Below are 18812 nucleotides of genomic sequence, written 5' to 3'. Positions count from 1 at the left end.
CTTCTTCCTGCCCTTTTAAAAGCATGCTCAACTTCTTCTAATCTTGCCTCCTTCAATATATATTCAGCACATAGGTAGAATAAATAAGGAGGAAGTATATAGCCTTGTCTCACTCTTTTGCTGACTTGGAGCCAGTCCATTTCATCATGTTCTGTCTGTACTGTGGCTTCCTAACCTGTATATAAGTTTCTCATGAGGATGTTCTGGGATCCCCATTTCTCTGAGCACTTTTCACAGCTTATGTGATTGATGCCGTCAAAGGCCTTTCTATAATCAATGACGCTCATATCGACTTCTTTTTGGTATTCTTTGGCTTTCTCAATTATCCAGCAGGCATCGGAAATAATGTCTCATGTTTCTTAGGCTTTTCTAAAGCCAGCTTGAACATCTGGCATCTCTTTCTCCATGTAGGGCTCTAGTCTGCGTTGGGTGATCCTAAGCATTATGAAATTAAGGATGTGTATGATTTGCACACTGTTAAGTCTCCTTTCTTTGGTTTTGGGATGTAGACTGACCTCTTCCAATAGCTTGGTTAGAATCTTTACTGATTCTTCTTCTGTTGCTTGCTGTATTTCTCTTCGTATTTCATCAGTTCCTATAGTCTTCTGACTAGGTAATGACTGGAGTATAGAGCGATACTCTATACTCCAGTCCAGCAATACTATTCTTAGTAGTACAAGTTATTGTAAATAGGGAATATCTTCTAAGGTATATGGGATATTGATATCTCTATTGTACAGAACTTCAGTATACTCATTCCATCTTTGTTTGATCTTGGAATCAGTTACGGTCCATCTATTGGCATCATTTAGCATGCCAATTTGAGGATGTAGCCTCCTTCTGAGTTACAAGACCTCTTGGAAAACTTTCCTTATTTTTCCATGTCTGTTTCCATTTTTAAAGTCTTTACAGATGTTGTCCTAATATTGCTTCTTGTCTCTTCTAACCACTCTCTGAAACCCTTCGTTAATTTCCTTCCTGAGACTTTTGTCTGTCTTGGCTTTGGCTTCTCTTCTTGGCAATTACCGCCATTTGTTCTGACATCAGTTTTGTTTTCTTCTGTTTCTTGGGCTTATCAGTGTTGCTTCACATTCATCTTAAGAACTTCTTTCATTATATTCCACGTTTCCCCTGGTTCCACATCAATAATGTCCAGGATTTCAAAGCAATACCTGCTGTTCTCTTTGAAAATAGTGGGTATGTGCTCAGAATCATATTGTGGAAACTGATTCGCTTTCTTCTTCTGTTTTAGCTTGACTTGGAACTTGCACACAAGCAGTTCGTGATCTGTTCCACAGTCAGAAGTGTATAAAATTCATAAATAAAATAATAAGCAAATACCACTTCCATAAATGATAGGCCTCCACATCTTTCTTTTGCTCCTGATTGATAACTGGAAGGCTTAGTGATACCCCTTGGAATAGTATTTCTTACATTTTTCAATGCCAATCTGTCTGTATTTATGAGGAACACCTGTGACTGTTTCTTTACAAAGGGTACAAGCGTAAAAGGAATATGGAAATAAAGCATGGTTTAATACTGCTCTTTATTTTTCCTTATATTTAATCTATCAGTTATAAAACTGAGGATGTATTAACTTGCATATGATGGCATATTTCACCAGTATCTAAAGTGAGATTTATCAGGTCTTAGACCTGATATTGCTGATTGTAAGCCCAGATAAAAAGGAGGAAGATTGGACATCAGGCTAGCAAGTCCATAAAAATGTTCAGTGCTACTGAAACAACAGATGCAATTCAATCAGGTCTGACTGAAATCTTCGGAGAGCAACTTTTGCCCAATGTATTGAACAGCACACACAGACCTCACCGTAAGTCAGACTTGAGGTGTCCTAACTGTGTCAGTATACTGCATATGTATCCTAGTCGCTAGGGTATTATTGTGGCTTGCAAAGTAGTTTCTATATTATAGGCCCTAGGGAGCATGGGAGAACCAGTTTGGTGTGGTTAAGGCACCAGGCTAGAAACTGGGAGACCATGAGTTCTAGTCCTGCCTTAGGCACAAAACCAACTGGGTAACCAGTCATTCCCTTTCAGCCCTAGGAAGCAGGCAATGGCAAACCAACTCTGAAATCTCACCAAGAAAACTGCAGGGACTAGTGCAAGCAGTCACTAGGAGTCAACACTGACTTGAAGGCTAAAAAAAAGAGGAGAGGAGAGGAGAGGAGAGGAGAGGAGAGGAGAGGAGAGGAGAGGAGAGGAGAGGAAAGGAAAGGAAAGGAAAGGAAAGGAAAGGAAAGGAAAGGAAAGGAAAGGAAAGGAAAGGAAAGGAAAGGAAAGGAAAGGGCAGCATAGGACAGTGTGAATGTTGCTGTGGGTAAAACTTGACTTTAGTTGTGCTTCTACTAGACTAAAATGTCCCCAAACTGATGAGTACTGTCAACGCTGTTAGCAGGAAATGCAACACATGGCATAGCCACGATTAAGGATGTAACCTAGTCTACATCTTCTCTGTCTTACTAAAAAGTGTGTGTGTGTATGTGTGTGCACGTGTGCGTATGGGGGGAATAAGAGGCCTGAATGGAGATGATCTTGTGAGTAGAGTTTATTATTTATTAACTTATTGGACTTCTAGGCCACTCCAATCATAGCAGACTCTGAGCAGCATCCGTGCATGATACAGCAAGCAGAGTAAAAATGATAGATAAAAATAAGCTCCAAGACATTCCAGGCACTGTTAACAACAATTCACATACTGTAATGGTATGTGGGAATGACCTTGGGAGACCGGAAGAAGAGCCACAGACTGGACAACCAGCATGTAAAAGATTTCTCAGTCCACAGAAGGAGAGGAGGCACGGGAAGCATTTCAGAAGGGACCCTCCCTAGTTTTCCAGACAGTAAAAGGAAAGGAGGGGAGAAATACTTTCAGTCTTGCAAGACTCTGTTAATGTAACCTTACAATAAAGATAGAGGTAGTACTTATGGTTGTGCTTCTTGTCTGGGCTACCTTGAAGGGCTAAACGCACATAGGTAGTCCTTGTTTAATGACCATTCATTCAGTAGCCGCTTGAAGTTACGGTGGTGCTGAACGAAGGGGCTTGCAACCCGTCCCCAAAGTTATGACCATTGCAGCATCGTTTACCACTTTGCCATTCCTGCTGTGACTCAGCTGCCTCTTATCTGACTGTTGCCTAGGCTGTGGTTCTCCCTCCTGTCTCCCAAGGTCATTCCCACATACCATTACATCTAGTCAGATTCTGAATGAAAAGGTATGAGAGGTGACAACAAACAAATTTTGGAAAGTGTAGTGCAGTATCATACTGGACAGGGGCTTTGCTCTTTAGCAGGCCATTGAGAAATGTATGAAATGAGGAAAGTTTGTTGTATGTATGTTGATTTAGAGAAGGTGTATGATAAAATGAATAAGCTTGAATTAGGGAAGGTTTTGCATGAATCTGGAACTGAAGGTTTGATTATTGAATACAGTAAGAGTGGTGTATGATTGAAGAAAAGCATACATGGGAATAAATGAAATTGTTAATGTTCAGTATTGAGCAGGAAAAAAGAAAAGGATTGCTGATGTCCCCTTAGTTGGCTAATGTATTTATAGATAAATATATAAGGAATGCCTGTAGTAACACTAGAGAAATGTTGGGTAAGAATATGAATGTGTATATAATTTTGTATGCAGATGATGCTGTGTTGTTGGCTGAGATTTGCAACAAATGTTAGACAAATTGTATGATACAACGAGGTGTGTGAATGGGAAAAATAATGTACTAATGATCAAGGTAGTTGTGTTGGACAGAAAAAATGGAAAAGGTGGTTACAAATGGAAAACTAGAGCATGTAGAGTAATTAAACACATATATTGGTAGTTTGGTCATATAGTGAGAATGAATGAGGACTGATTCACAGAATAAATATATGAAGGAAGAGTTGAACGCAAAGGGAAGGCTGAGAAAGTCATGGTTGGATGAAGATGATGTGATCCTCAGAAGGAGAGAGGCAATAAGAACAAAGGTTTGCAGACCGAAAGGGTCAGAGAGGGGCAGTGAAGGATGATGGCATAATCCAGACTTAGCTGTCATTGCGGTCTTTTCTTATCTCATGCTTTTAATTTCTTTGGCTCACAACGTCTGGCTGCTTTTCTATTCTTTGCATAACACTGCTGACCCAAAGGGAATAGTGGGATGGGTGGATGAAAAAAAAAAAGAAACCAAACAAACCATATGGCTAAAAGCTTCTCTCCTGTGATACCTCATTTCTTATGGTCCTAGGAAGCTGACTGGCTTTTTAAAAAGTGGAAATTCTCTGGGCAGGAAGGTGAGCCAACCTGATCCCAATCAATATTGTCTGCAGAAACTGCAGCTCTCCCAGATTTTGGGAGAGCCTTGGCCATTCCATTTCCAGGGCCAGAGAAAAATGTTCACATTATTTTATTTATAGGTAGGGACTAAGGCCTGTGGGCTGGCCATGCTAGGTAATTATACTTCCCTATAAATAAGTTTTGATGCTTGGTTTGTCAACAGAACAGGAATTCCTGGCCTGAGTTCTGGGGTCTCCACTCAGCGTTTCCGCTTTCATCTTGGTCCTGGCCGCAGCGTTTCCTGCCCGGCTCTTTATTTCTAGCCTTAGCAATAGCTCTGCAAGAAGACAGAATCAAAACATGGCCCAGATTAACAAAAGCTCCACCTGATTCTGTGTTGAGGATAATGCTGTTTTCCAGGAGGGACTTGTACCCATCTTATTTTTGAGGGTAGGAGATAGATAGGTCAGTCGAATAAACGAAAATAAATAAATGTCCCTGTGGGCAGTACTTGGGTCATGTCAGTTCAGGGTAGCTGTCTTTAGTACATCTTGTTGTTCTGTAGGGCAGAGAAGGAGTGAACGCTGGGCCAAAGGGGTCCTGCTTGTGAAAGAAGAGAGTGTTAAACCTTTTTGAGGGTGGGCACTTGGCCTTTCTCTTTTTCCCTTGGAGCTTTCTTCTACCTATCTACTACATCTTCTGTACTGATTCTCTGTTCCATTCTCATATGGGGTCTAAGAAGATACAAGTAGGCCCTTCACATATTGCCTCACTCTCTCGTCAAGCACAGTGAGCTGGTTTCCATTGCATGCTAAGCCATAATATAGTTGTTGAGTTTGGGCTTAGCTTATTCTGTGAAGTCAGCCACCATGATTTGTAAACCAAAGTTCATGCTTTAGCATCATGTGTAATGCCCATCATTGTAATATAACAAACTAAGTTAAAAAAACATAGTTTAGTTTGCTTGAGAAGTCAGCTGGTGTTTGGTTACTTGTCAACAATTTTGAGAAAAAACTAAGCTAAGACCAGGTTAGAGATGAATACCATAGTAATTTTCAGTTAGGATTTTGTTGGAGTGCTCTGGGTAGCACCACCAGCAAAGACAATGGATTTTTGAATATCAGTGGACTCCTAAAGAATACTATTTTTATTTTACATCATCCACTATTTCCATTCAACCTTAAAAGTGGATAGAGGGTATGTACCAAACTTAATCTTATTGGACTTGGACAGAGCTAAAAGGGAAGGGATTAAAGCTAAATTTTGTCTTCCAGGCAACCATAAAATGGTGTGATGGAAAGTCACTATAGGGCTATGGATTTATTTTCTTAGCCATGGGACTTTTTTTTTTGCTATCCGAAGAAAGCTGAGATAGGAAATGCACCCCACTGGTCCCATCCCTCCCAACCTTTCTCCCTAATGTGCTTTCATTTCAGTAGTTCATTAACTTATCCCCTGTTAGGTAATTGCTTTCATTGATGGCTCAGATGGAAAATACACTTATTAATAATCTCATTTTACTTTCTATTATTTTATAAATGCTTCCAGATTAAGGCTTTTAATCATGTAGAGGCCTGCTTTATTCATACATTTCCTTACTGCTTTGTCTGTCAACTTTTGTTACAAGAGAAAATTTGTGAAAGAGACAAAGAAGACAGAACTGCTCTGTGATCTTTTTCAATGAGCAGCTTTTAGAGTCATCCCTCTGGAAGTACCTAATTCTCAGTTTTGGGGAATCAGTGCTTTATGACAAGAAATCCCAGCCCTTTAACATATTTGATTTATTTAGTAGTGGTGGCCTGCATTGTATGAATATAATCTGTTCTAAACGTTGTTTAGGGTATGCTCAGGTAGGTATTGTGTATTTTATCATCTGTTTTGACATTTATGTCCATTTCTCCTTGCTAAGGACAGTTCAGAACCTTTCCAACCATCTTGTAATTTACTACCTTGGCTTAGAAATATTTCCCCTTCAATGATCAGCCTTGTAGCAGCTGGCACCATTGTCTCTCCTTCTCCAGTCATAAAATTGCTTGGATGGTTTTGTAGCAAGGCACTTACACATCTCTCCAGGAAGTTTAAAAAGGAAAGATTGTGTCTGCTGGATTCCTTTCCAAGGACAGGGGGAAAAAACACACACACATACACACACAGTCACATACTGTGCAGTTGCCACAGTCCTGTGCTTGATTTTCCTTGTAGAAGGTAGACCCTCAAAACTTTCTGGAAATTACCAGAAACAGAGCAGTTCAGGGGCACCTGTTACTGTGCTGTATTTTTGGATAGTCTGATAGTCCTGATTTTAATTTACAGTGGTAACTTTAGAATCTGGCATGTCCTTTCCGGTTTCTTGGAAATCTTTCCAGCAAGTTGTAGAAGGCTATTGAAGCTATGTACCCGCAAGTTTGGCTTGAAGATTGCTTACGCATCAGTAGGAACTACTGAGAACATATAAACTCTTCAACCCAGTGGTCACAGAAACTAATATACCACTGCCCCAGTGGTGTTAGATCAAAGTTGGTTCAACTTTTACAGCTTTTTGTTCTGTTATTCAGTAGATTCATTTCTTCAAACATGAAATATGTTGTATAGATATATCACTTGCGTTGTTTCCGTAAATAATTTTGGCATCATAAATCACATCTGTAGAAATGGGCAACTTGTAAGGGACCATGAAACAAAGATCTCTGTTGAAAGAAAATGTGTGGAATGGTATCTGTATCTCTTATAATTTCCAGTGGTTCTTATTTATCCATTCACTATTTGATTTAATTGCTTGTTTCAATTATTAGCTAGGCTTTCTCTGTCTAGCACAGCGTTTCTCAACCTTGGGAACTTTAAGATGTGTGGACTTGAAGATGTGTGGACATGGCTAGCTGGGGAATTCTGGGAGTTGAAGTCCACACATCTTAAAGTTCCCAAGGTTGAGAAACACCGGTTTAGCTAAACAGTTGCTGTGATTGCAATCTACTTTAGGCTGAATTTATTTAACTTATTTGCTGCCCTAGGCTATGTATAGCTTTTTTTTTTTTAAGCACTCTGAGGATTTTAGGCAGCACAGTGGTTTTTAAGCCTCCCCTAACCTCCAAAACAACTGAAACGTAAGAGGCTAAAACTTTGGGGCTTGTTCACTTTGGGGGTCAGTGTGGGCTTCAGAAGTGCCACTGCTGGACTGAATGTCACCTCTGGGCCACATTTTTGGCACCTGGCCTATTATGTGTGCCTTTTTCTTGGTAGCCAAGATATATGGAGTGCTTATATATGTATTTAGTAGTTATGGAATAACATAATTTTTTTATGTTTATATCTATTGCAAAAAAACAGTATGTCCTTGTACTATGATAATAATTATTTTAGTTTAATTTTAGGAAGTGGAACCACATTTGTACCAACAGGTAAACATATGTAACACTCAGGAGGGAATAGAGCAATATGGAAGGTTGTTTTTGGCTGGAGCATATATTTTTAATTTTGCTCATTATTTGGATGGATGAAGATGTGTACTGGTGGAAAATTTATGCATTTTTCCACTTTTGCGGGTTTAAGAAATGTTTTAGAGGTGAATCAAGTCTACATTAAACCTCGTATGTTAAAGGTACAAGGATGTTGGCACGCACACTTACAGCAGCATCTGTGAGGGGGCCATCAAAGCCAAGATAGCAGCTATGATCACACAACCGTGGCTGCCATCTTGACATTTTTGACCCCTTCCTGTGCTCCTGTATACTTACCCCACTTTTAAGCCCCTGCTACCTCAGTTTTAAAGGGTGTTGAACATGGAAGACTTCGTAGAATTTCTAAAAAGTCTTCCATGTAATGGAAGATGCTTGTGTTGTTTTCAAGATGTACAGTTAATAGGGCTAAGTGGCACTTTGGATTTGAAGGGGAAAAGGTGTGGATGTTTGTGTAGGACGAGTCAGCAACTCATTAAAGTTGCTGTATCTTTTCCTGGGACTGCATGGCTGCCCTGCGCAGCTGCAGAGTAATCTCAGGAAAATATGTTTTTGATTTAAGGAGTCGCTGACAGATGGTATGTTTGTTCTGAAGCACTCTTTTTCCCTTCAGATCCCAAAACTTGCACCATCCCTAGTATTCATGCAAACGTTTTTTTTTTAAAGCTTAGATTTATTAGAACTTTGGGCTGTAAGTAAAAATTGCATATAGCTACTAAAGATAGACTTACTGTGTTTATTGACTCTATGGATGCTTTTTATAATTTTAATCATACGCATTTGCAGATATTTATACATATTATTTGTACTATATGTATATATGATATATACACTCACACACACATATACATACACACACACATGCATGTTATATATAACGGATACATTATATAATACTACATATTTACATACCCATATTATGTATCAGTATGCATATATTAAATTTAGCCATAGATGTTTCCCACTTAATTTGCAGGTTTGTAGTGTTTAGGCTGAATATAGTTGGCAGGCCATTAATGAAAAAGGTTGGGTAGGATGGGATGGGATGGGATGGGATGGGATGGGATGGGATGGGATGGGATGGGATGGGATGGGATGGGATGGGAGGAGAGGAGAGGAGAGGAGAGGAGAGGAGAGGAGAGGAGAGGAGAGGAGAGGAGAGGAGAGGAGAGGAGAGGAGAGGAGAGGAGAGGAGAGGAGCTAAATCTGCTTGTTCTGAACAGGATTATACTCTGCCTAAGGAGGAAATTTGGATCCAATTTTTCTCTGGTTTCCCAGTTTGAGGCAATAGGCAGGAACACCTTTTAATCACCTTTCATTGGTACATCAGCTACATCACTTCCTGAGAAGAAATGACCTTCGAAGTGTGGTGCGTGTGCTGTTAACTTCATGGCTTGACTGTGATAAAGGGAATGTCTGGGTCTTGTCTGGAAACTGCTTGATAACAAAATTTGGCAGCCAAGTGATCTTGAGTAGAACCCAAAAGGCAATATTGTGCCTATGCTTAAGGTGCTGCACTAGCTGCCAATTTGTTTCTGGGCAAAATAGAAATTGGTGGGTTATTCCCTTTAAAGCCCTACATGGTTAAGGTCCAGGTTCTTTCTACATGAAGCTGTATATTCACTGACAAGATAAGGATGTTCTCCTGTAGTTGCTATGAGCTCGCCTGGTGCCAACTCTGGACCTTACCTTCTCTGTTGGCTTCCCAGCTCTTTGGAATGTATTCTGCAGAATTGAGGGGCAAACATTTGTATAAGAGGCTAATAAACATGTTAGCTTGATGAATGTCTTTTTGAACAAGTATTTTAATGGCTGATTAATTGCTAATTTTAATTATTAATTGTATCTATTTTGAGACTCCAGTTGCTGGTCGTATAGTATGTTAAATTAGTAAAAGTGTTGTTTTGTGTAAATATTTAATTGTTTTGGATGGTGTTTCCTTAATCACAAAGAACAGATCTGATCATAGAGAGAACTCTACTTAAATACCTTTATGGACAGGTGTCTAACAGGTGTAGTTTACAGAGATATCATGATGGGAGGCCAAAGATTTTACTTAATTAGTAACATGGGGAATATGTTTCAGTGTCAAACATTGTTGATTTATTTTCTTGTTATTGCTTTGTTAAACTTGACATTTGTTGTAATTTCCATTGACACTGATTTGCTACTACATTTAGAATCCATCTGTTCTCTGCTTTTGAGAAGATTGTAAGAAAATAATATGTATTATAATAATCTCCTAAAAAGAGGTGCTATTATCATCCAGATTTTGTGCTTCAAGACAGCCTTCTCAAACTTGGTCCTGCCCAGATGTGATGGGAATACAGTGCCCTGAATTTTAGTCAGTGTTTCCAAAGTAATCCCAACACATATGGAGTATCCCAGGCTAGGGAAGGCTCCGTCAGGAGAGGCAGAATGTATTAACCCTATCCATTTTTTTTCATCCCATCACATCTGTCATAATCCTGTCAAAAGCATCATGGTTACCAGTGCTTGGTGAAATTTGTGCACTTGTCATTAAACATTTGTATTGGTGGCAGGATAGCTGAGCCACAGTTCTCATTAATTTTGGGGGGAAGGGGGAATAGAAACTCTTAAATCAGTTACAAAGTCTATGGCAGTCTTCTTCAACCTGATATCCTCCAAATGTATTGAATTGCAACGTTTATCATCCTGAGCCAACATGGAGGTCCAAGTTGAGAAAGGTTGGTGTGTGATATAAATGTTCTCTGTGTCTTCACCTGAATGAGAATATGATCAATAATCATATTTTATAATACAATATGGTATTAATTGCACCTGCTTTTTCTTGTATATTTTGGGATGAATCTAGGGTGAGTAGAACAACTTTCTGCAGTATGAATGCCCTCCAGATGTGTGGACTTTGCATACAGCATTCTTAGCAATGGGTTTGTTTTCTGGGGGATTCTGACTGTTGAAGTCCACACATTTAGAGGGCAACTAGGTTGGAGAAGGCTGGACTAGAGACAGGGGTGAAAGATGTCCTTAAAAAGCAGGTAAGTAAAACAGAGACAAGGATATCTTTTCAGGGAAAAGTGAATGAATCTGCACCTATTGGAATCCTTTTCCCTAAATCTCTGTTAAAGTCTAAAAAGTATTTGCATCTGTGTGCCATGACTGCAGTATCAGCAATGTGCAATGATTAACTAGTGATTGTATTATTATGGTCATTGTTGCTGTTGTGAATTTGCTTTTATAACAACTCTTGTGAGGTGTGATAGAACCAAGTTCTAGTTATTGGAAATAACAGCATCCATTTTACACCAGAGTATCCATGCAGGCTGATTTTATGTTGGTCCCATTTTTTTTCCTGAATATATGGGGGAGAAAATCTTTGTAGCAAAAAGTTAGATTTTTAACCTTTCTTCTTCCTCTTCTTCCTCTTCCTCTTCTTTTTTATCTACTTTTTCTTTCTTTCTTTCTTTTCAGAAGGTAACAGGGGCATCTGGTGGAGCTTTACCAAAAAGGAGAAACACCAAGCTATTTTTAGGTATTGTAAAGAGCTGTTTTCACACCCTTCTTCTGACTAACCTAGGTGCATGTATTTTTATGTTTTGAGTTTTCACTCACACGGGTTTAAGTACAAATTCTGTAGCTGATGGGGGAGGCTTTTAAAATTAAAAAAAGGTCACTTTATAATCCGTAGTCAAGTTCCCACATTGCCTTGAGAATTTCTTTAGGATACTGCTTTTCTTTTCCCTTGATCCCCATGCGTACTCTACGAACGCTTTGCATGACTTAGTAAACTGAACCATGAATCCTTTCTTTGTGCTATTGAAGGCCCCACCGAAAGAGACAAAACAACGGAGAGGCTAATTTCCAACTCTTCAGTTGCTCTTTGCTTGTCTGAACATAAGCCCTTTGTTCTGATTTAATTAACAACAAGTTTTCTGTCTGTCTTAATGCTAAGAATTCAGTGGCTCTTTTTAAAGCTTGAATGCGGTTATAATCCACGTTCATTTTGCTCAAATCAGTAGGGTGTAACTTGGTAGAAGATTATAGCCTCACTGTAGATATATATGCATATTTGTGCTTATAAAATATATATTAGGTTTTTAACCTTTTTTCTTGATAGTTTCCTTTGCCTTTTAAGAGATAAAGAACCAAAGGAGTGAGACACCTGAGAGGAAAGGAACTGGGTGAAATCTTTATGTTATGAAGAGTTATGTCATGTGTTAAGGTTTAGGGATCAGTTGGAGTAATTGTAAGTTTTATTTTCTATCACATCCCATTTCTTTTTCTCTCTTTCACTCTCTCTCTCAAATTCTTTTTATCCTGTTTATTAAGAAATTTGTGAATTTTAGTAAGCTCTTACATTAAAGCCAGGGTTGAAAGGGGAATGAAGCAAAATACATTATTATTCATACCTACTGGCCAAGTTCAGTTTCAGTGTGGAATTTATTATCTACCTGCTGTGCAGCTGTTAAAGATGAGGTTGTCAAAAGAAAGAGGTGGCAACTCAAATTTAGCATCACAAATATGCAGGGATCCAAAGCCAGACTTTTAAGTGGTAAGCACCCAGTTCCCATGGCTTCTGTGAACAAATCCATTCTTTTTGCTTTTACGCACATTCAGAAATCTTTAAACCTCAACTTCTTTCCACCTTGCTGATGAAGAAATGAGTGTATTTTGGATCTCTTCAAAAAATTAAGGGTACTTCCCTCACCCTAAATTCAGCTAAGGTGATTTGAAAGTCAAAGGTTTTGGGGCTGGGGTGCAGGGCTGAAATCTATATGCTAAGTTTAAAGAAAGATGTTAGGATTTTGGGGGGCCTACAGATTTGTAATGCAACTAATAGATTTACTAAATATAGCAAAAGCGTTGAAAAATGGTGATGGAAAAGGGAGGGATATTAATTACGTTTACAAGCCCTGTTGATTCCTCCTGCTTTTAGCCAACTTGTACCCTGAAAGCTCTGTAAAACCATTAATTGAAGCTTATCACAAAAGAGAAAAGGGCTAAGCCCCCTCTGTTTACTTTATAATTTGAGCACTTATCTAAGGCATTTTTTCCTGTATTGGACAATTACCTCCTTTTTCCAAACCAAGGAAGCATCTATTTTAAAACTGATCCAGAAAAGCTGGTTCAAAGCTAATTCAAAACTAGTTTATAAAGTGTGAAAGGAATTTGGGTGTAATAAACATTTGAAGGAACACAATATATTTCTGTTAAGCTTTAAATAGGTTCTTTCTTAGTTTTGCCTTTTATTTATTTAGGATTGTAATGAATGCCTCTGAAAATGCATGTTTCCAGAGAACCCCATTAGGTCAGAAATGTAGCCACAATTGCCATGTACAGATAGTCCTTGCTTAATGACCATTTGTTTAGCGACCGTTCAAAGTTATGACAGTGTTGAAAAAAGTACTTGCACCTACGACTGTAGTAGCAATCCCATGGTCACGTGATCATGATCTGGGCCCTTGGGAAGCAGCTTGCACTTACAATGGTTGCAGCGTCCCAGGGTCACATGATTGCCATTTGCAATCTTCCCAGCCAGCTTCCAGCAAGCAAAATCAGTGGGGAACCACGTGATTCATTTAACAACTATGTGATTCATTTAACAACTTTGATGATTTGCTTAACGACTGCCACAAAAATGTTATAAAATTGGATGCAGTCACGTGATGCCTTGCTTAATAACTGCCCCCCTTAACAACAAATTTTCTGGTCCCTATTGTCATTAAGTGAGGACTACCTGTAAGGTAAATCTAAGGAATAACTCCCCTGCTCTTGAGATTAAATAGCAAAGAGGGGGTTTGCTGGCTGTTTTGATTCTTTGGAGTTTCCCTAGAGAGCAACAGCTGCTGTAGAAGAGGAAAGAAAGGATCTAATCCCCCTCAGGCTAGTGGAGAAAAATCTTCCAGAATGTAGGAAACACTATAACTCCCACAAATTAACTAGAGAAAAAGCCAGTGGAAAAAGCAATGTTAGAGTTTGGTTTGGTTTTTCATGCGCTCAGAGAAAACCTTGCCCAATTTTCTTGAGGACATTTTTTCTCTGAATCCTAACCATCGCCATGGATGGTCCTGCTCATTGTTCAGTCTACATGTCTTGAAGCCTAGTCTTTTTCCTAAGCCTGACACCCATCTGGGCAATTTTAATAATCTCTAAATGCAATTTTAAGTAGATATTTTTGTTGCCAATTTATGCCTTGGAGTTATAATCTGACAACATGCCTCAGACCTCTCAAGACTGACTATGGGATGCTGGGGTTAAGGTGCCTCTGTGTTTCTCAATTAACAGAAAAGGAAGGACATTTTTCTTCTTTTGGCCTTGCTCCCATGACCCTGGTTGAGGGGAAGAGAAGAAGACAGTGGTGGGAAATCATTGCTGCATCATCTCAAACAGTCCTGTTTGGGTGAGGCAGACCTGCAATAGAGGGAACCTTACATGGGTATTTCAGTTTTAACAAGAAGATTCCTAAGATGTATTCTAAGTTAAAAATAATGCTGAAATTATTAAAATTACCAAAGTAGTATGTCTAAAACAATTAAGTTTTAAATACAAAATAATGGCAATGGGGTTTTCTCTGCTAATTCCCATATCTCCTTCATCTCCAAATGTCTACATTATTCTTTTAGACAGCGACTGGTAGATGTATTGGCATTGCAACTTTCAAAATACCCAATTAGCTGACATCCTCCAGATATTTTAGGATCACATTCGCAGGACATCAGACTGGAGAGGGTTGGTCCATGGCCTTTTTTCCCATCATCTGATGCTCAGTAACATTATCGAATCCCTTGCCATTCCCATAATTCAGTTTCTGGTTAAAGAGAAGCAGGATGATGGCTGCCTAGGAACTAGAACTTGGCTCACTGCTTTCCTGAATTTAGCAAAATGGCTGTCTTGGCCTAAAATGTGATTTAGTAGACTGTAGCATAGACAAGAACATTCAGTAACTACAAGAAATTCCTGACAAGTTTTGGCACAATCCTTTTGGGTTGTCATTAGGTACAAATTCCTTATCAAGTCTATTAGGTGACTATGACTCAACTCACTTTCTTCTTGTACTACGAAAATATACCGTATTTTTCTGACTATAAGACGATACTTTTTTCTAAAATCCTTACCCTAAAAACTGAAGGGCGTCTTATTCAAGGAAGTCAGCCGAGAATCGCGCGGTTCCAAACTGCCCATACTTTGTTTCTGCAGAGAGGCTTCCTCCTGTTGCTAGCCTCCAATCACGAGTGAAATAGCTTGTCTCCCAAACAGACTTCCTCCAATCACGAGCCTGATGTAAATGATGTCAGCTGATGCTGAACAAACCAATTAGAGGAAGGCTGTTTGCAGAGACAAGCTATCTGCAGTTTCACTCGTGCTTGAATGGAATCAGTTAAGCAAAAGAGCCTGGAAATAGAGCTGCAGAGAGACGGTTTGGACCTCCTCCCACCGAGTGTATCAGGTCAATGTTAACTAATTACTAAATAAAAATGTGTTCTGCACTATCTTTAAAATATTGATTTTTTAATTTTGGGCTGGAAAAGTGGGGGTCGTCTTGTACATGGGGGCGTCTTATTGTCGGAAAAATACGGTACTTTGCAAAAGCTTGCTTATTTTCTTTTTAACACCTTTGAAAAGATCTGCATTTTAAAAAACTGTTGATAGTTTATTTACTATTATTTATTTAAAGAATGTATATGGCTGCCCAATTTCAGTATTGCAACCCTGGGCAGAGTGCAGGAGACCCCCAAAACAAAACAAGATAAACAAATTTAATTCCAATCCAAGATGAGAATTCCAATCATTTTGGCCCCAAGGCTCAAGGAAGAAGCCTAGTTTTTACTGCCTTTCTGAAAACTAACAGGGTTGAGGTCAGCCATATCTTGTAATGGGAGGGGAGTAGGGGGATTGCTGTAGAGGGCAGATTCTACAATGGAAAAAGCCCACCTCCTGGGTCCCATCAGATGGCATTGTTTGAGGGAAGAGATACAAAACAAGCACACCCTATTGGAGTGTGTTGGACAGGCAGATATCACTGGGGAGAGGCATCCCCATAGACATCTAGGATATCCAGCAGCCTGTGCCAAAACATCAAATGCAGGCAATCCCTGAACTAAGAACATCCAACTTATGGACAACTCATACTTATGAATGGACTGCCTATTACTAAAAATGGCGGATGGCATTCTCTTTCCTTGAGCTGATGAACTGCTGAAGCCACACAATGCTTTTATGAACCGCTGAAGCTGCACGTTTTCAATATACAGCCTGTTTTCAGTGGTTCATGAAAACATTGCACAGCTTCAGTGGTTTGTCGCTTTGAAGAAGGAGGACACCATCCGCCATTTTTAGTAATAAGCAGTCTGTTCATAAGTATGAGTTCCGACATATCTATTAATTTGACCTAAAGATAGACTTAGGAACGGATCTCGTTCTTAACCCAGGGACTGCCCGTACAAACTAGCTATAGTTAATATTGTTTTCAACACCTTATCATACTTGCATTTACTCTTTTGAAGGTTGGCAAAGGAACAGAAGATGAAGCCATCATGGTCCCACAGCCATTATTAGCAGTTCCACTATCTAAATACGGGATCAGATCTCAGTTCCATTCCATTTTAATGAGTGACAGAAACGAACCATTTCCCTAGCCATCACTCTACCCAGCTGTACAATTTTGTAATCTTCGCGAGACATTTGTGAGTTATGTGCTGTCCTCTTGGCTCTTAATAATTGCCAAAGATAGCAACCTCTATTTGCATAGGTCTGTTCTGGTTCAACCTTTTTTCTAATCTTCTGGAAAGTGCAGTTCATTTAGCATTCACCTCTATAAATGTAGGTATTATTTTGGAGAATTGCAAGGAGAGGAGGAGGAGGATTATGTGATTTATCATTATTTTTTATTTGGATCAAAGGTGCTTGAGGATGGGGCAATGGTTTATCAACAGATCTCTACCCAAATAGACTTTGCAAATAGACTTCCATTTGAGTAATTATGAAAATAAAATAATAGGCTCGTTTAGCCAGTACTGTGTACTTTAACTGGCAGGAGCTCACCAAGGTTGAAGCTTGATGTTTTCTGTGACTGCCTCATATTCTTTTCAGTGGAAGTATCAGGAACTGTACTGAGTTTGAGCATGGGCTTCATCTCAGAGCTATGGGGCTTTAACAAATATTTTCTTTATAGTGCATAATCTTGGCTGGAAACTGAAGCACAGTTCTTGCCCCTAATTGAGAATTGTTCCCTTAGAACAGGTCTGGGCAACCTTCTTCAGGCCAAGAAATACTGCCAAAATGCAGGCTCTCTCAGGACATAAGCTAAAGTTGATATGAGTATAATTAATTTAGTTGAGTATAAATAATGGAATACAATTAATGTGCTATTCTCCATGGGTTTAATAGAGTGAGCAGCCATAATAACTTTTATATAAATTAATTATTATCTGAAAATAAATTATTATGCCATGGCCCCCACCCTATGGAATACCCTCCCCCCAGAGGTGAGGCAGGCCCCTACTCACTCGACCTTCTGGAAAGGGGCTAAGACCTGCCAACGTGCGTGGGGTGAGAAAAGGGGCAACCCATCCTGGGGGTGGTTAGCACCTTAAAGATGCTCCTCTATGTTAATATCCTTTTTACTAGCAGCACTTTAGAAGATGTTATTATTTATGTATGAATATGGTTTTTATTGTGTTCTTATTGCATTTTAATTAATATTTATTTTTGTTTTTACCGTAAACCACCTAGAGTCACTTCCTAGTGAGATGGGTGATGACCAACTTTGAAATATAAATAAATAAATAAATGACTGGTGTGGGTCTTCCGGGCTTTGTGGCCGTGTTCTTGAAGTTTTGTTTCCTAACGTTTTGCCAGCACCTGTGACCGGCATCTTCAGAGTGCAGGAGCACAGACAGGAGCAGTTCTCTCTGTGCCCAGGGTGATGTGACCCTTTTGTGGGTATTTATAGAGATCTGGGGGGAGGGGGGATTGGGGGTGTGGGGGGGGGTTGGGTTTCTGAGTGGCAGCTTGTTTTGGTGTCAGCATCTTTGTGTATCTTCCTGGGGATTAGGCAGGGTTTTTTCTTCTACTGAATTTTTAACGAGGGGCTGCTGGGGGTGATTAGCAAGTTCATTGTGTGAACTGTTCACATAAATAAATGTTTGTGGGCAGCTCTAATTAATTTAATAATAACAATAAACATAATAAACCTCTTTTGTCATATTAAAAATGACAGTGCGGTGGCAATTCTGGAGATTTATTTAAAGATCTGGGTGCAGAAAATGCAGCCCACGTAGCCTGCCAACATCTATTTTGGATGCCCCAAAGCTCCTGTAGAAGGTGTAGGACCAAAGGTTGAGGCCCTGTTTTGCATGACATAACCCTTATAATAAAAGTTATAAGTCTTTTATCAGATTTTTAAAGGATCTGCTTATAATTAAACAGGAAAATTGTGGCAGAGAGAAAAATACAAAGACAAATTTCTGCTTCTTGGTCTGGTGTGTTGCTGAATTCTTTGATGCCTTTTCAGCTAATAGTTTGTTTTCCCATTTATAGAGGCAACAGGAAGGTCATTCCCTGTTCCAAATTATTCATTGTGAAATTTAAATATGTGATTTCTGTGTTCATCTTAACACTTTGTGGAAGCAATTCCAATGTGACCAGTCTGATAGGAAGGTCTAATCAGCTCAATTAGCCAGAATAGATTTCATGGCTTGACTCTAGAGTTGCTTCTCAACACTAATTGCAAAACTTTCAGTGAACAGATGTAAAGAAGGATTTCTGTATTTACAAATGCACAGATCTCAACGTGGGAGTGAAAACCTCTAATTTAGTCAACACAGAATGTGACATGGATGCGATTTAATTTATTTAGTCTTGCATTGAAAGATACCTTAAAAGCATTCTATGAATCCAGATTGAACATTTGGTTTCATTCTTACTTCTAATGCTTTTTGAAGTGGAAACATTTACAGATGCTTAATTATTTTTTGGCCTTTCTGTATTAAAAATATTCTTAATTTCCTTAGGCAACTCAGCAGTAATTACAAAGACAGAATGTAATTCCCCTGCCTTTCAAACTTAAGTTTGGGTGAATTGGTGTCCTATCACATTCACGGTCTG

At 39.2% G+C, this 18812-nt stretch overlaps 1 protein-coding gene across 3 annotated transcripts in view; it reads left to right on the top strand.

The window, feature by feature from the left end:
* Nucleotides 1-18812, top strand: part of USP13 (ubiquitin specific peptidase 13) — a 92403-nt gene that overhangs the window by 20063 nt on the left and 53528 nt on the right. For all 3 annotated transcript variants that reach the window (XM_088131925.1, XM_088131924.1, XM_088131926.1), the window contains exon 3: nt 11178-11238. In XM_088131925.1, coding sequence (XP_087988051.1) covers nt 11178-11238 — 61 coding nt within the window. The remainder of the gene's footprint in view (nt 1-11177; nt 11239-18812) is intronic.

Source organism: Python bivittatus, unplaced genomic scaffold (genome assembly GCF_059951505.1).
Source record: "Python bivittatus isolate LINGU-HERP-01145 unplaced genomic scaffold, Pbiv_v1 ctg000980_np1212, whole genome shotgun sequence".
Classification (NCBI taxonomy): Eukaryota; Metazoa; Chordata; class Lepidosauria; order Squamata; family Pythonidae; genus Python; species Python bivittatus.
Note: the sequence above shows the minus strand (reverse complement) of the source record. Positions and strands in the feature narration are given on the sequence as shown.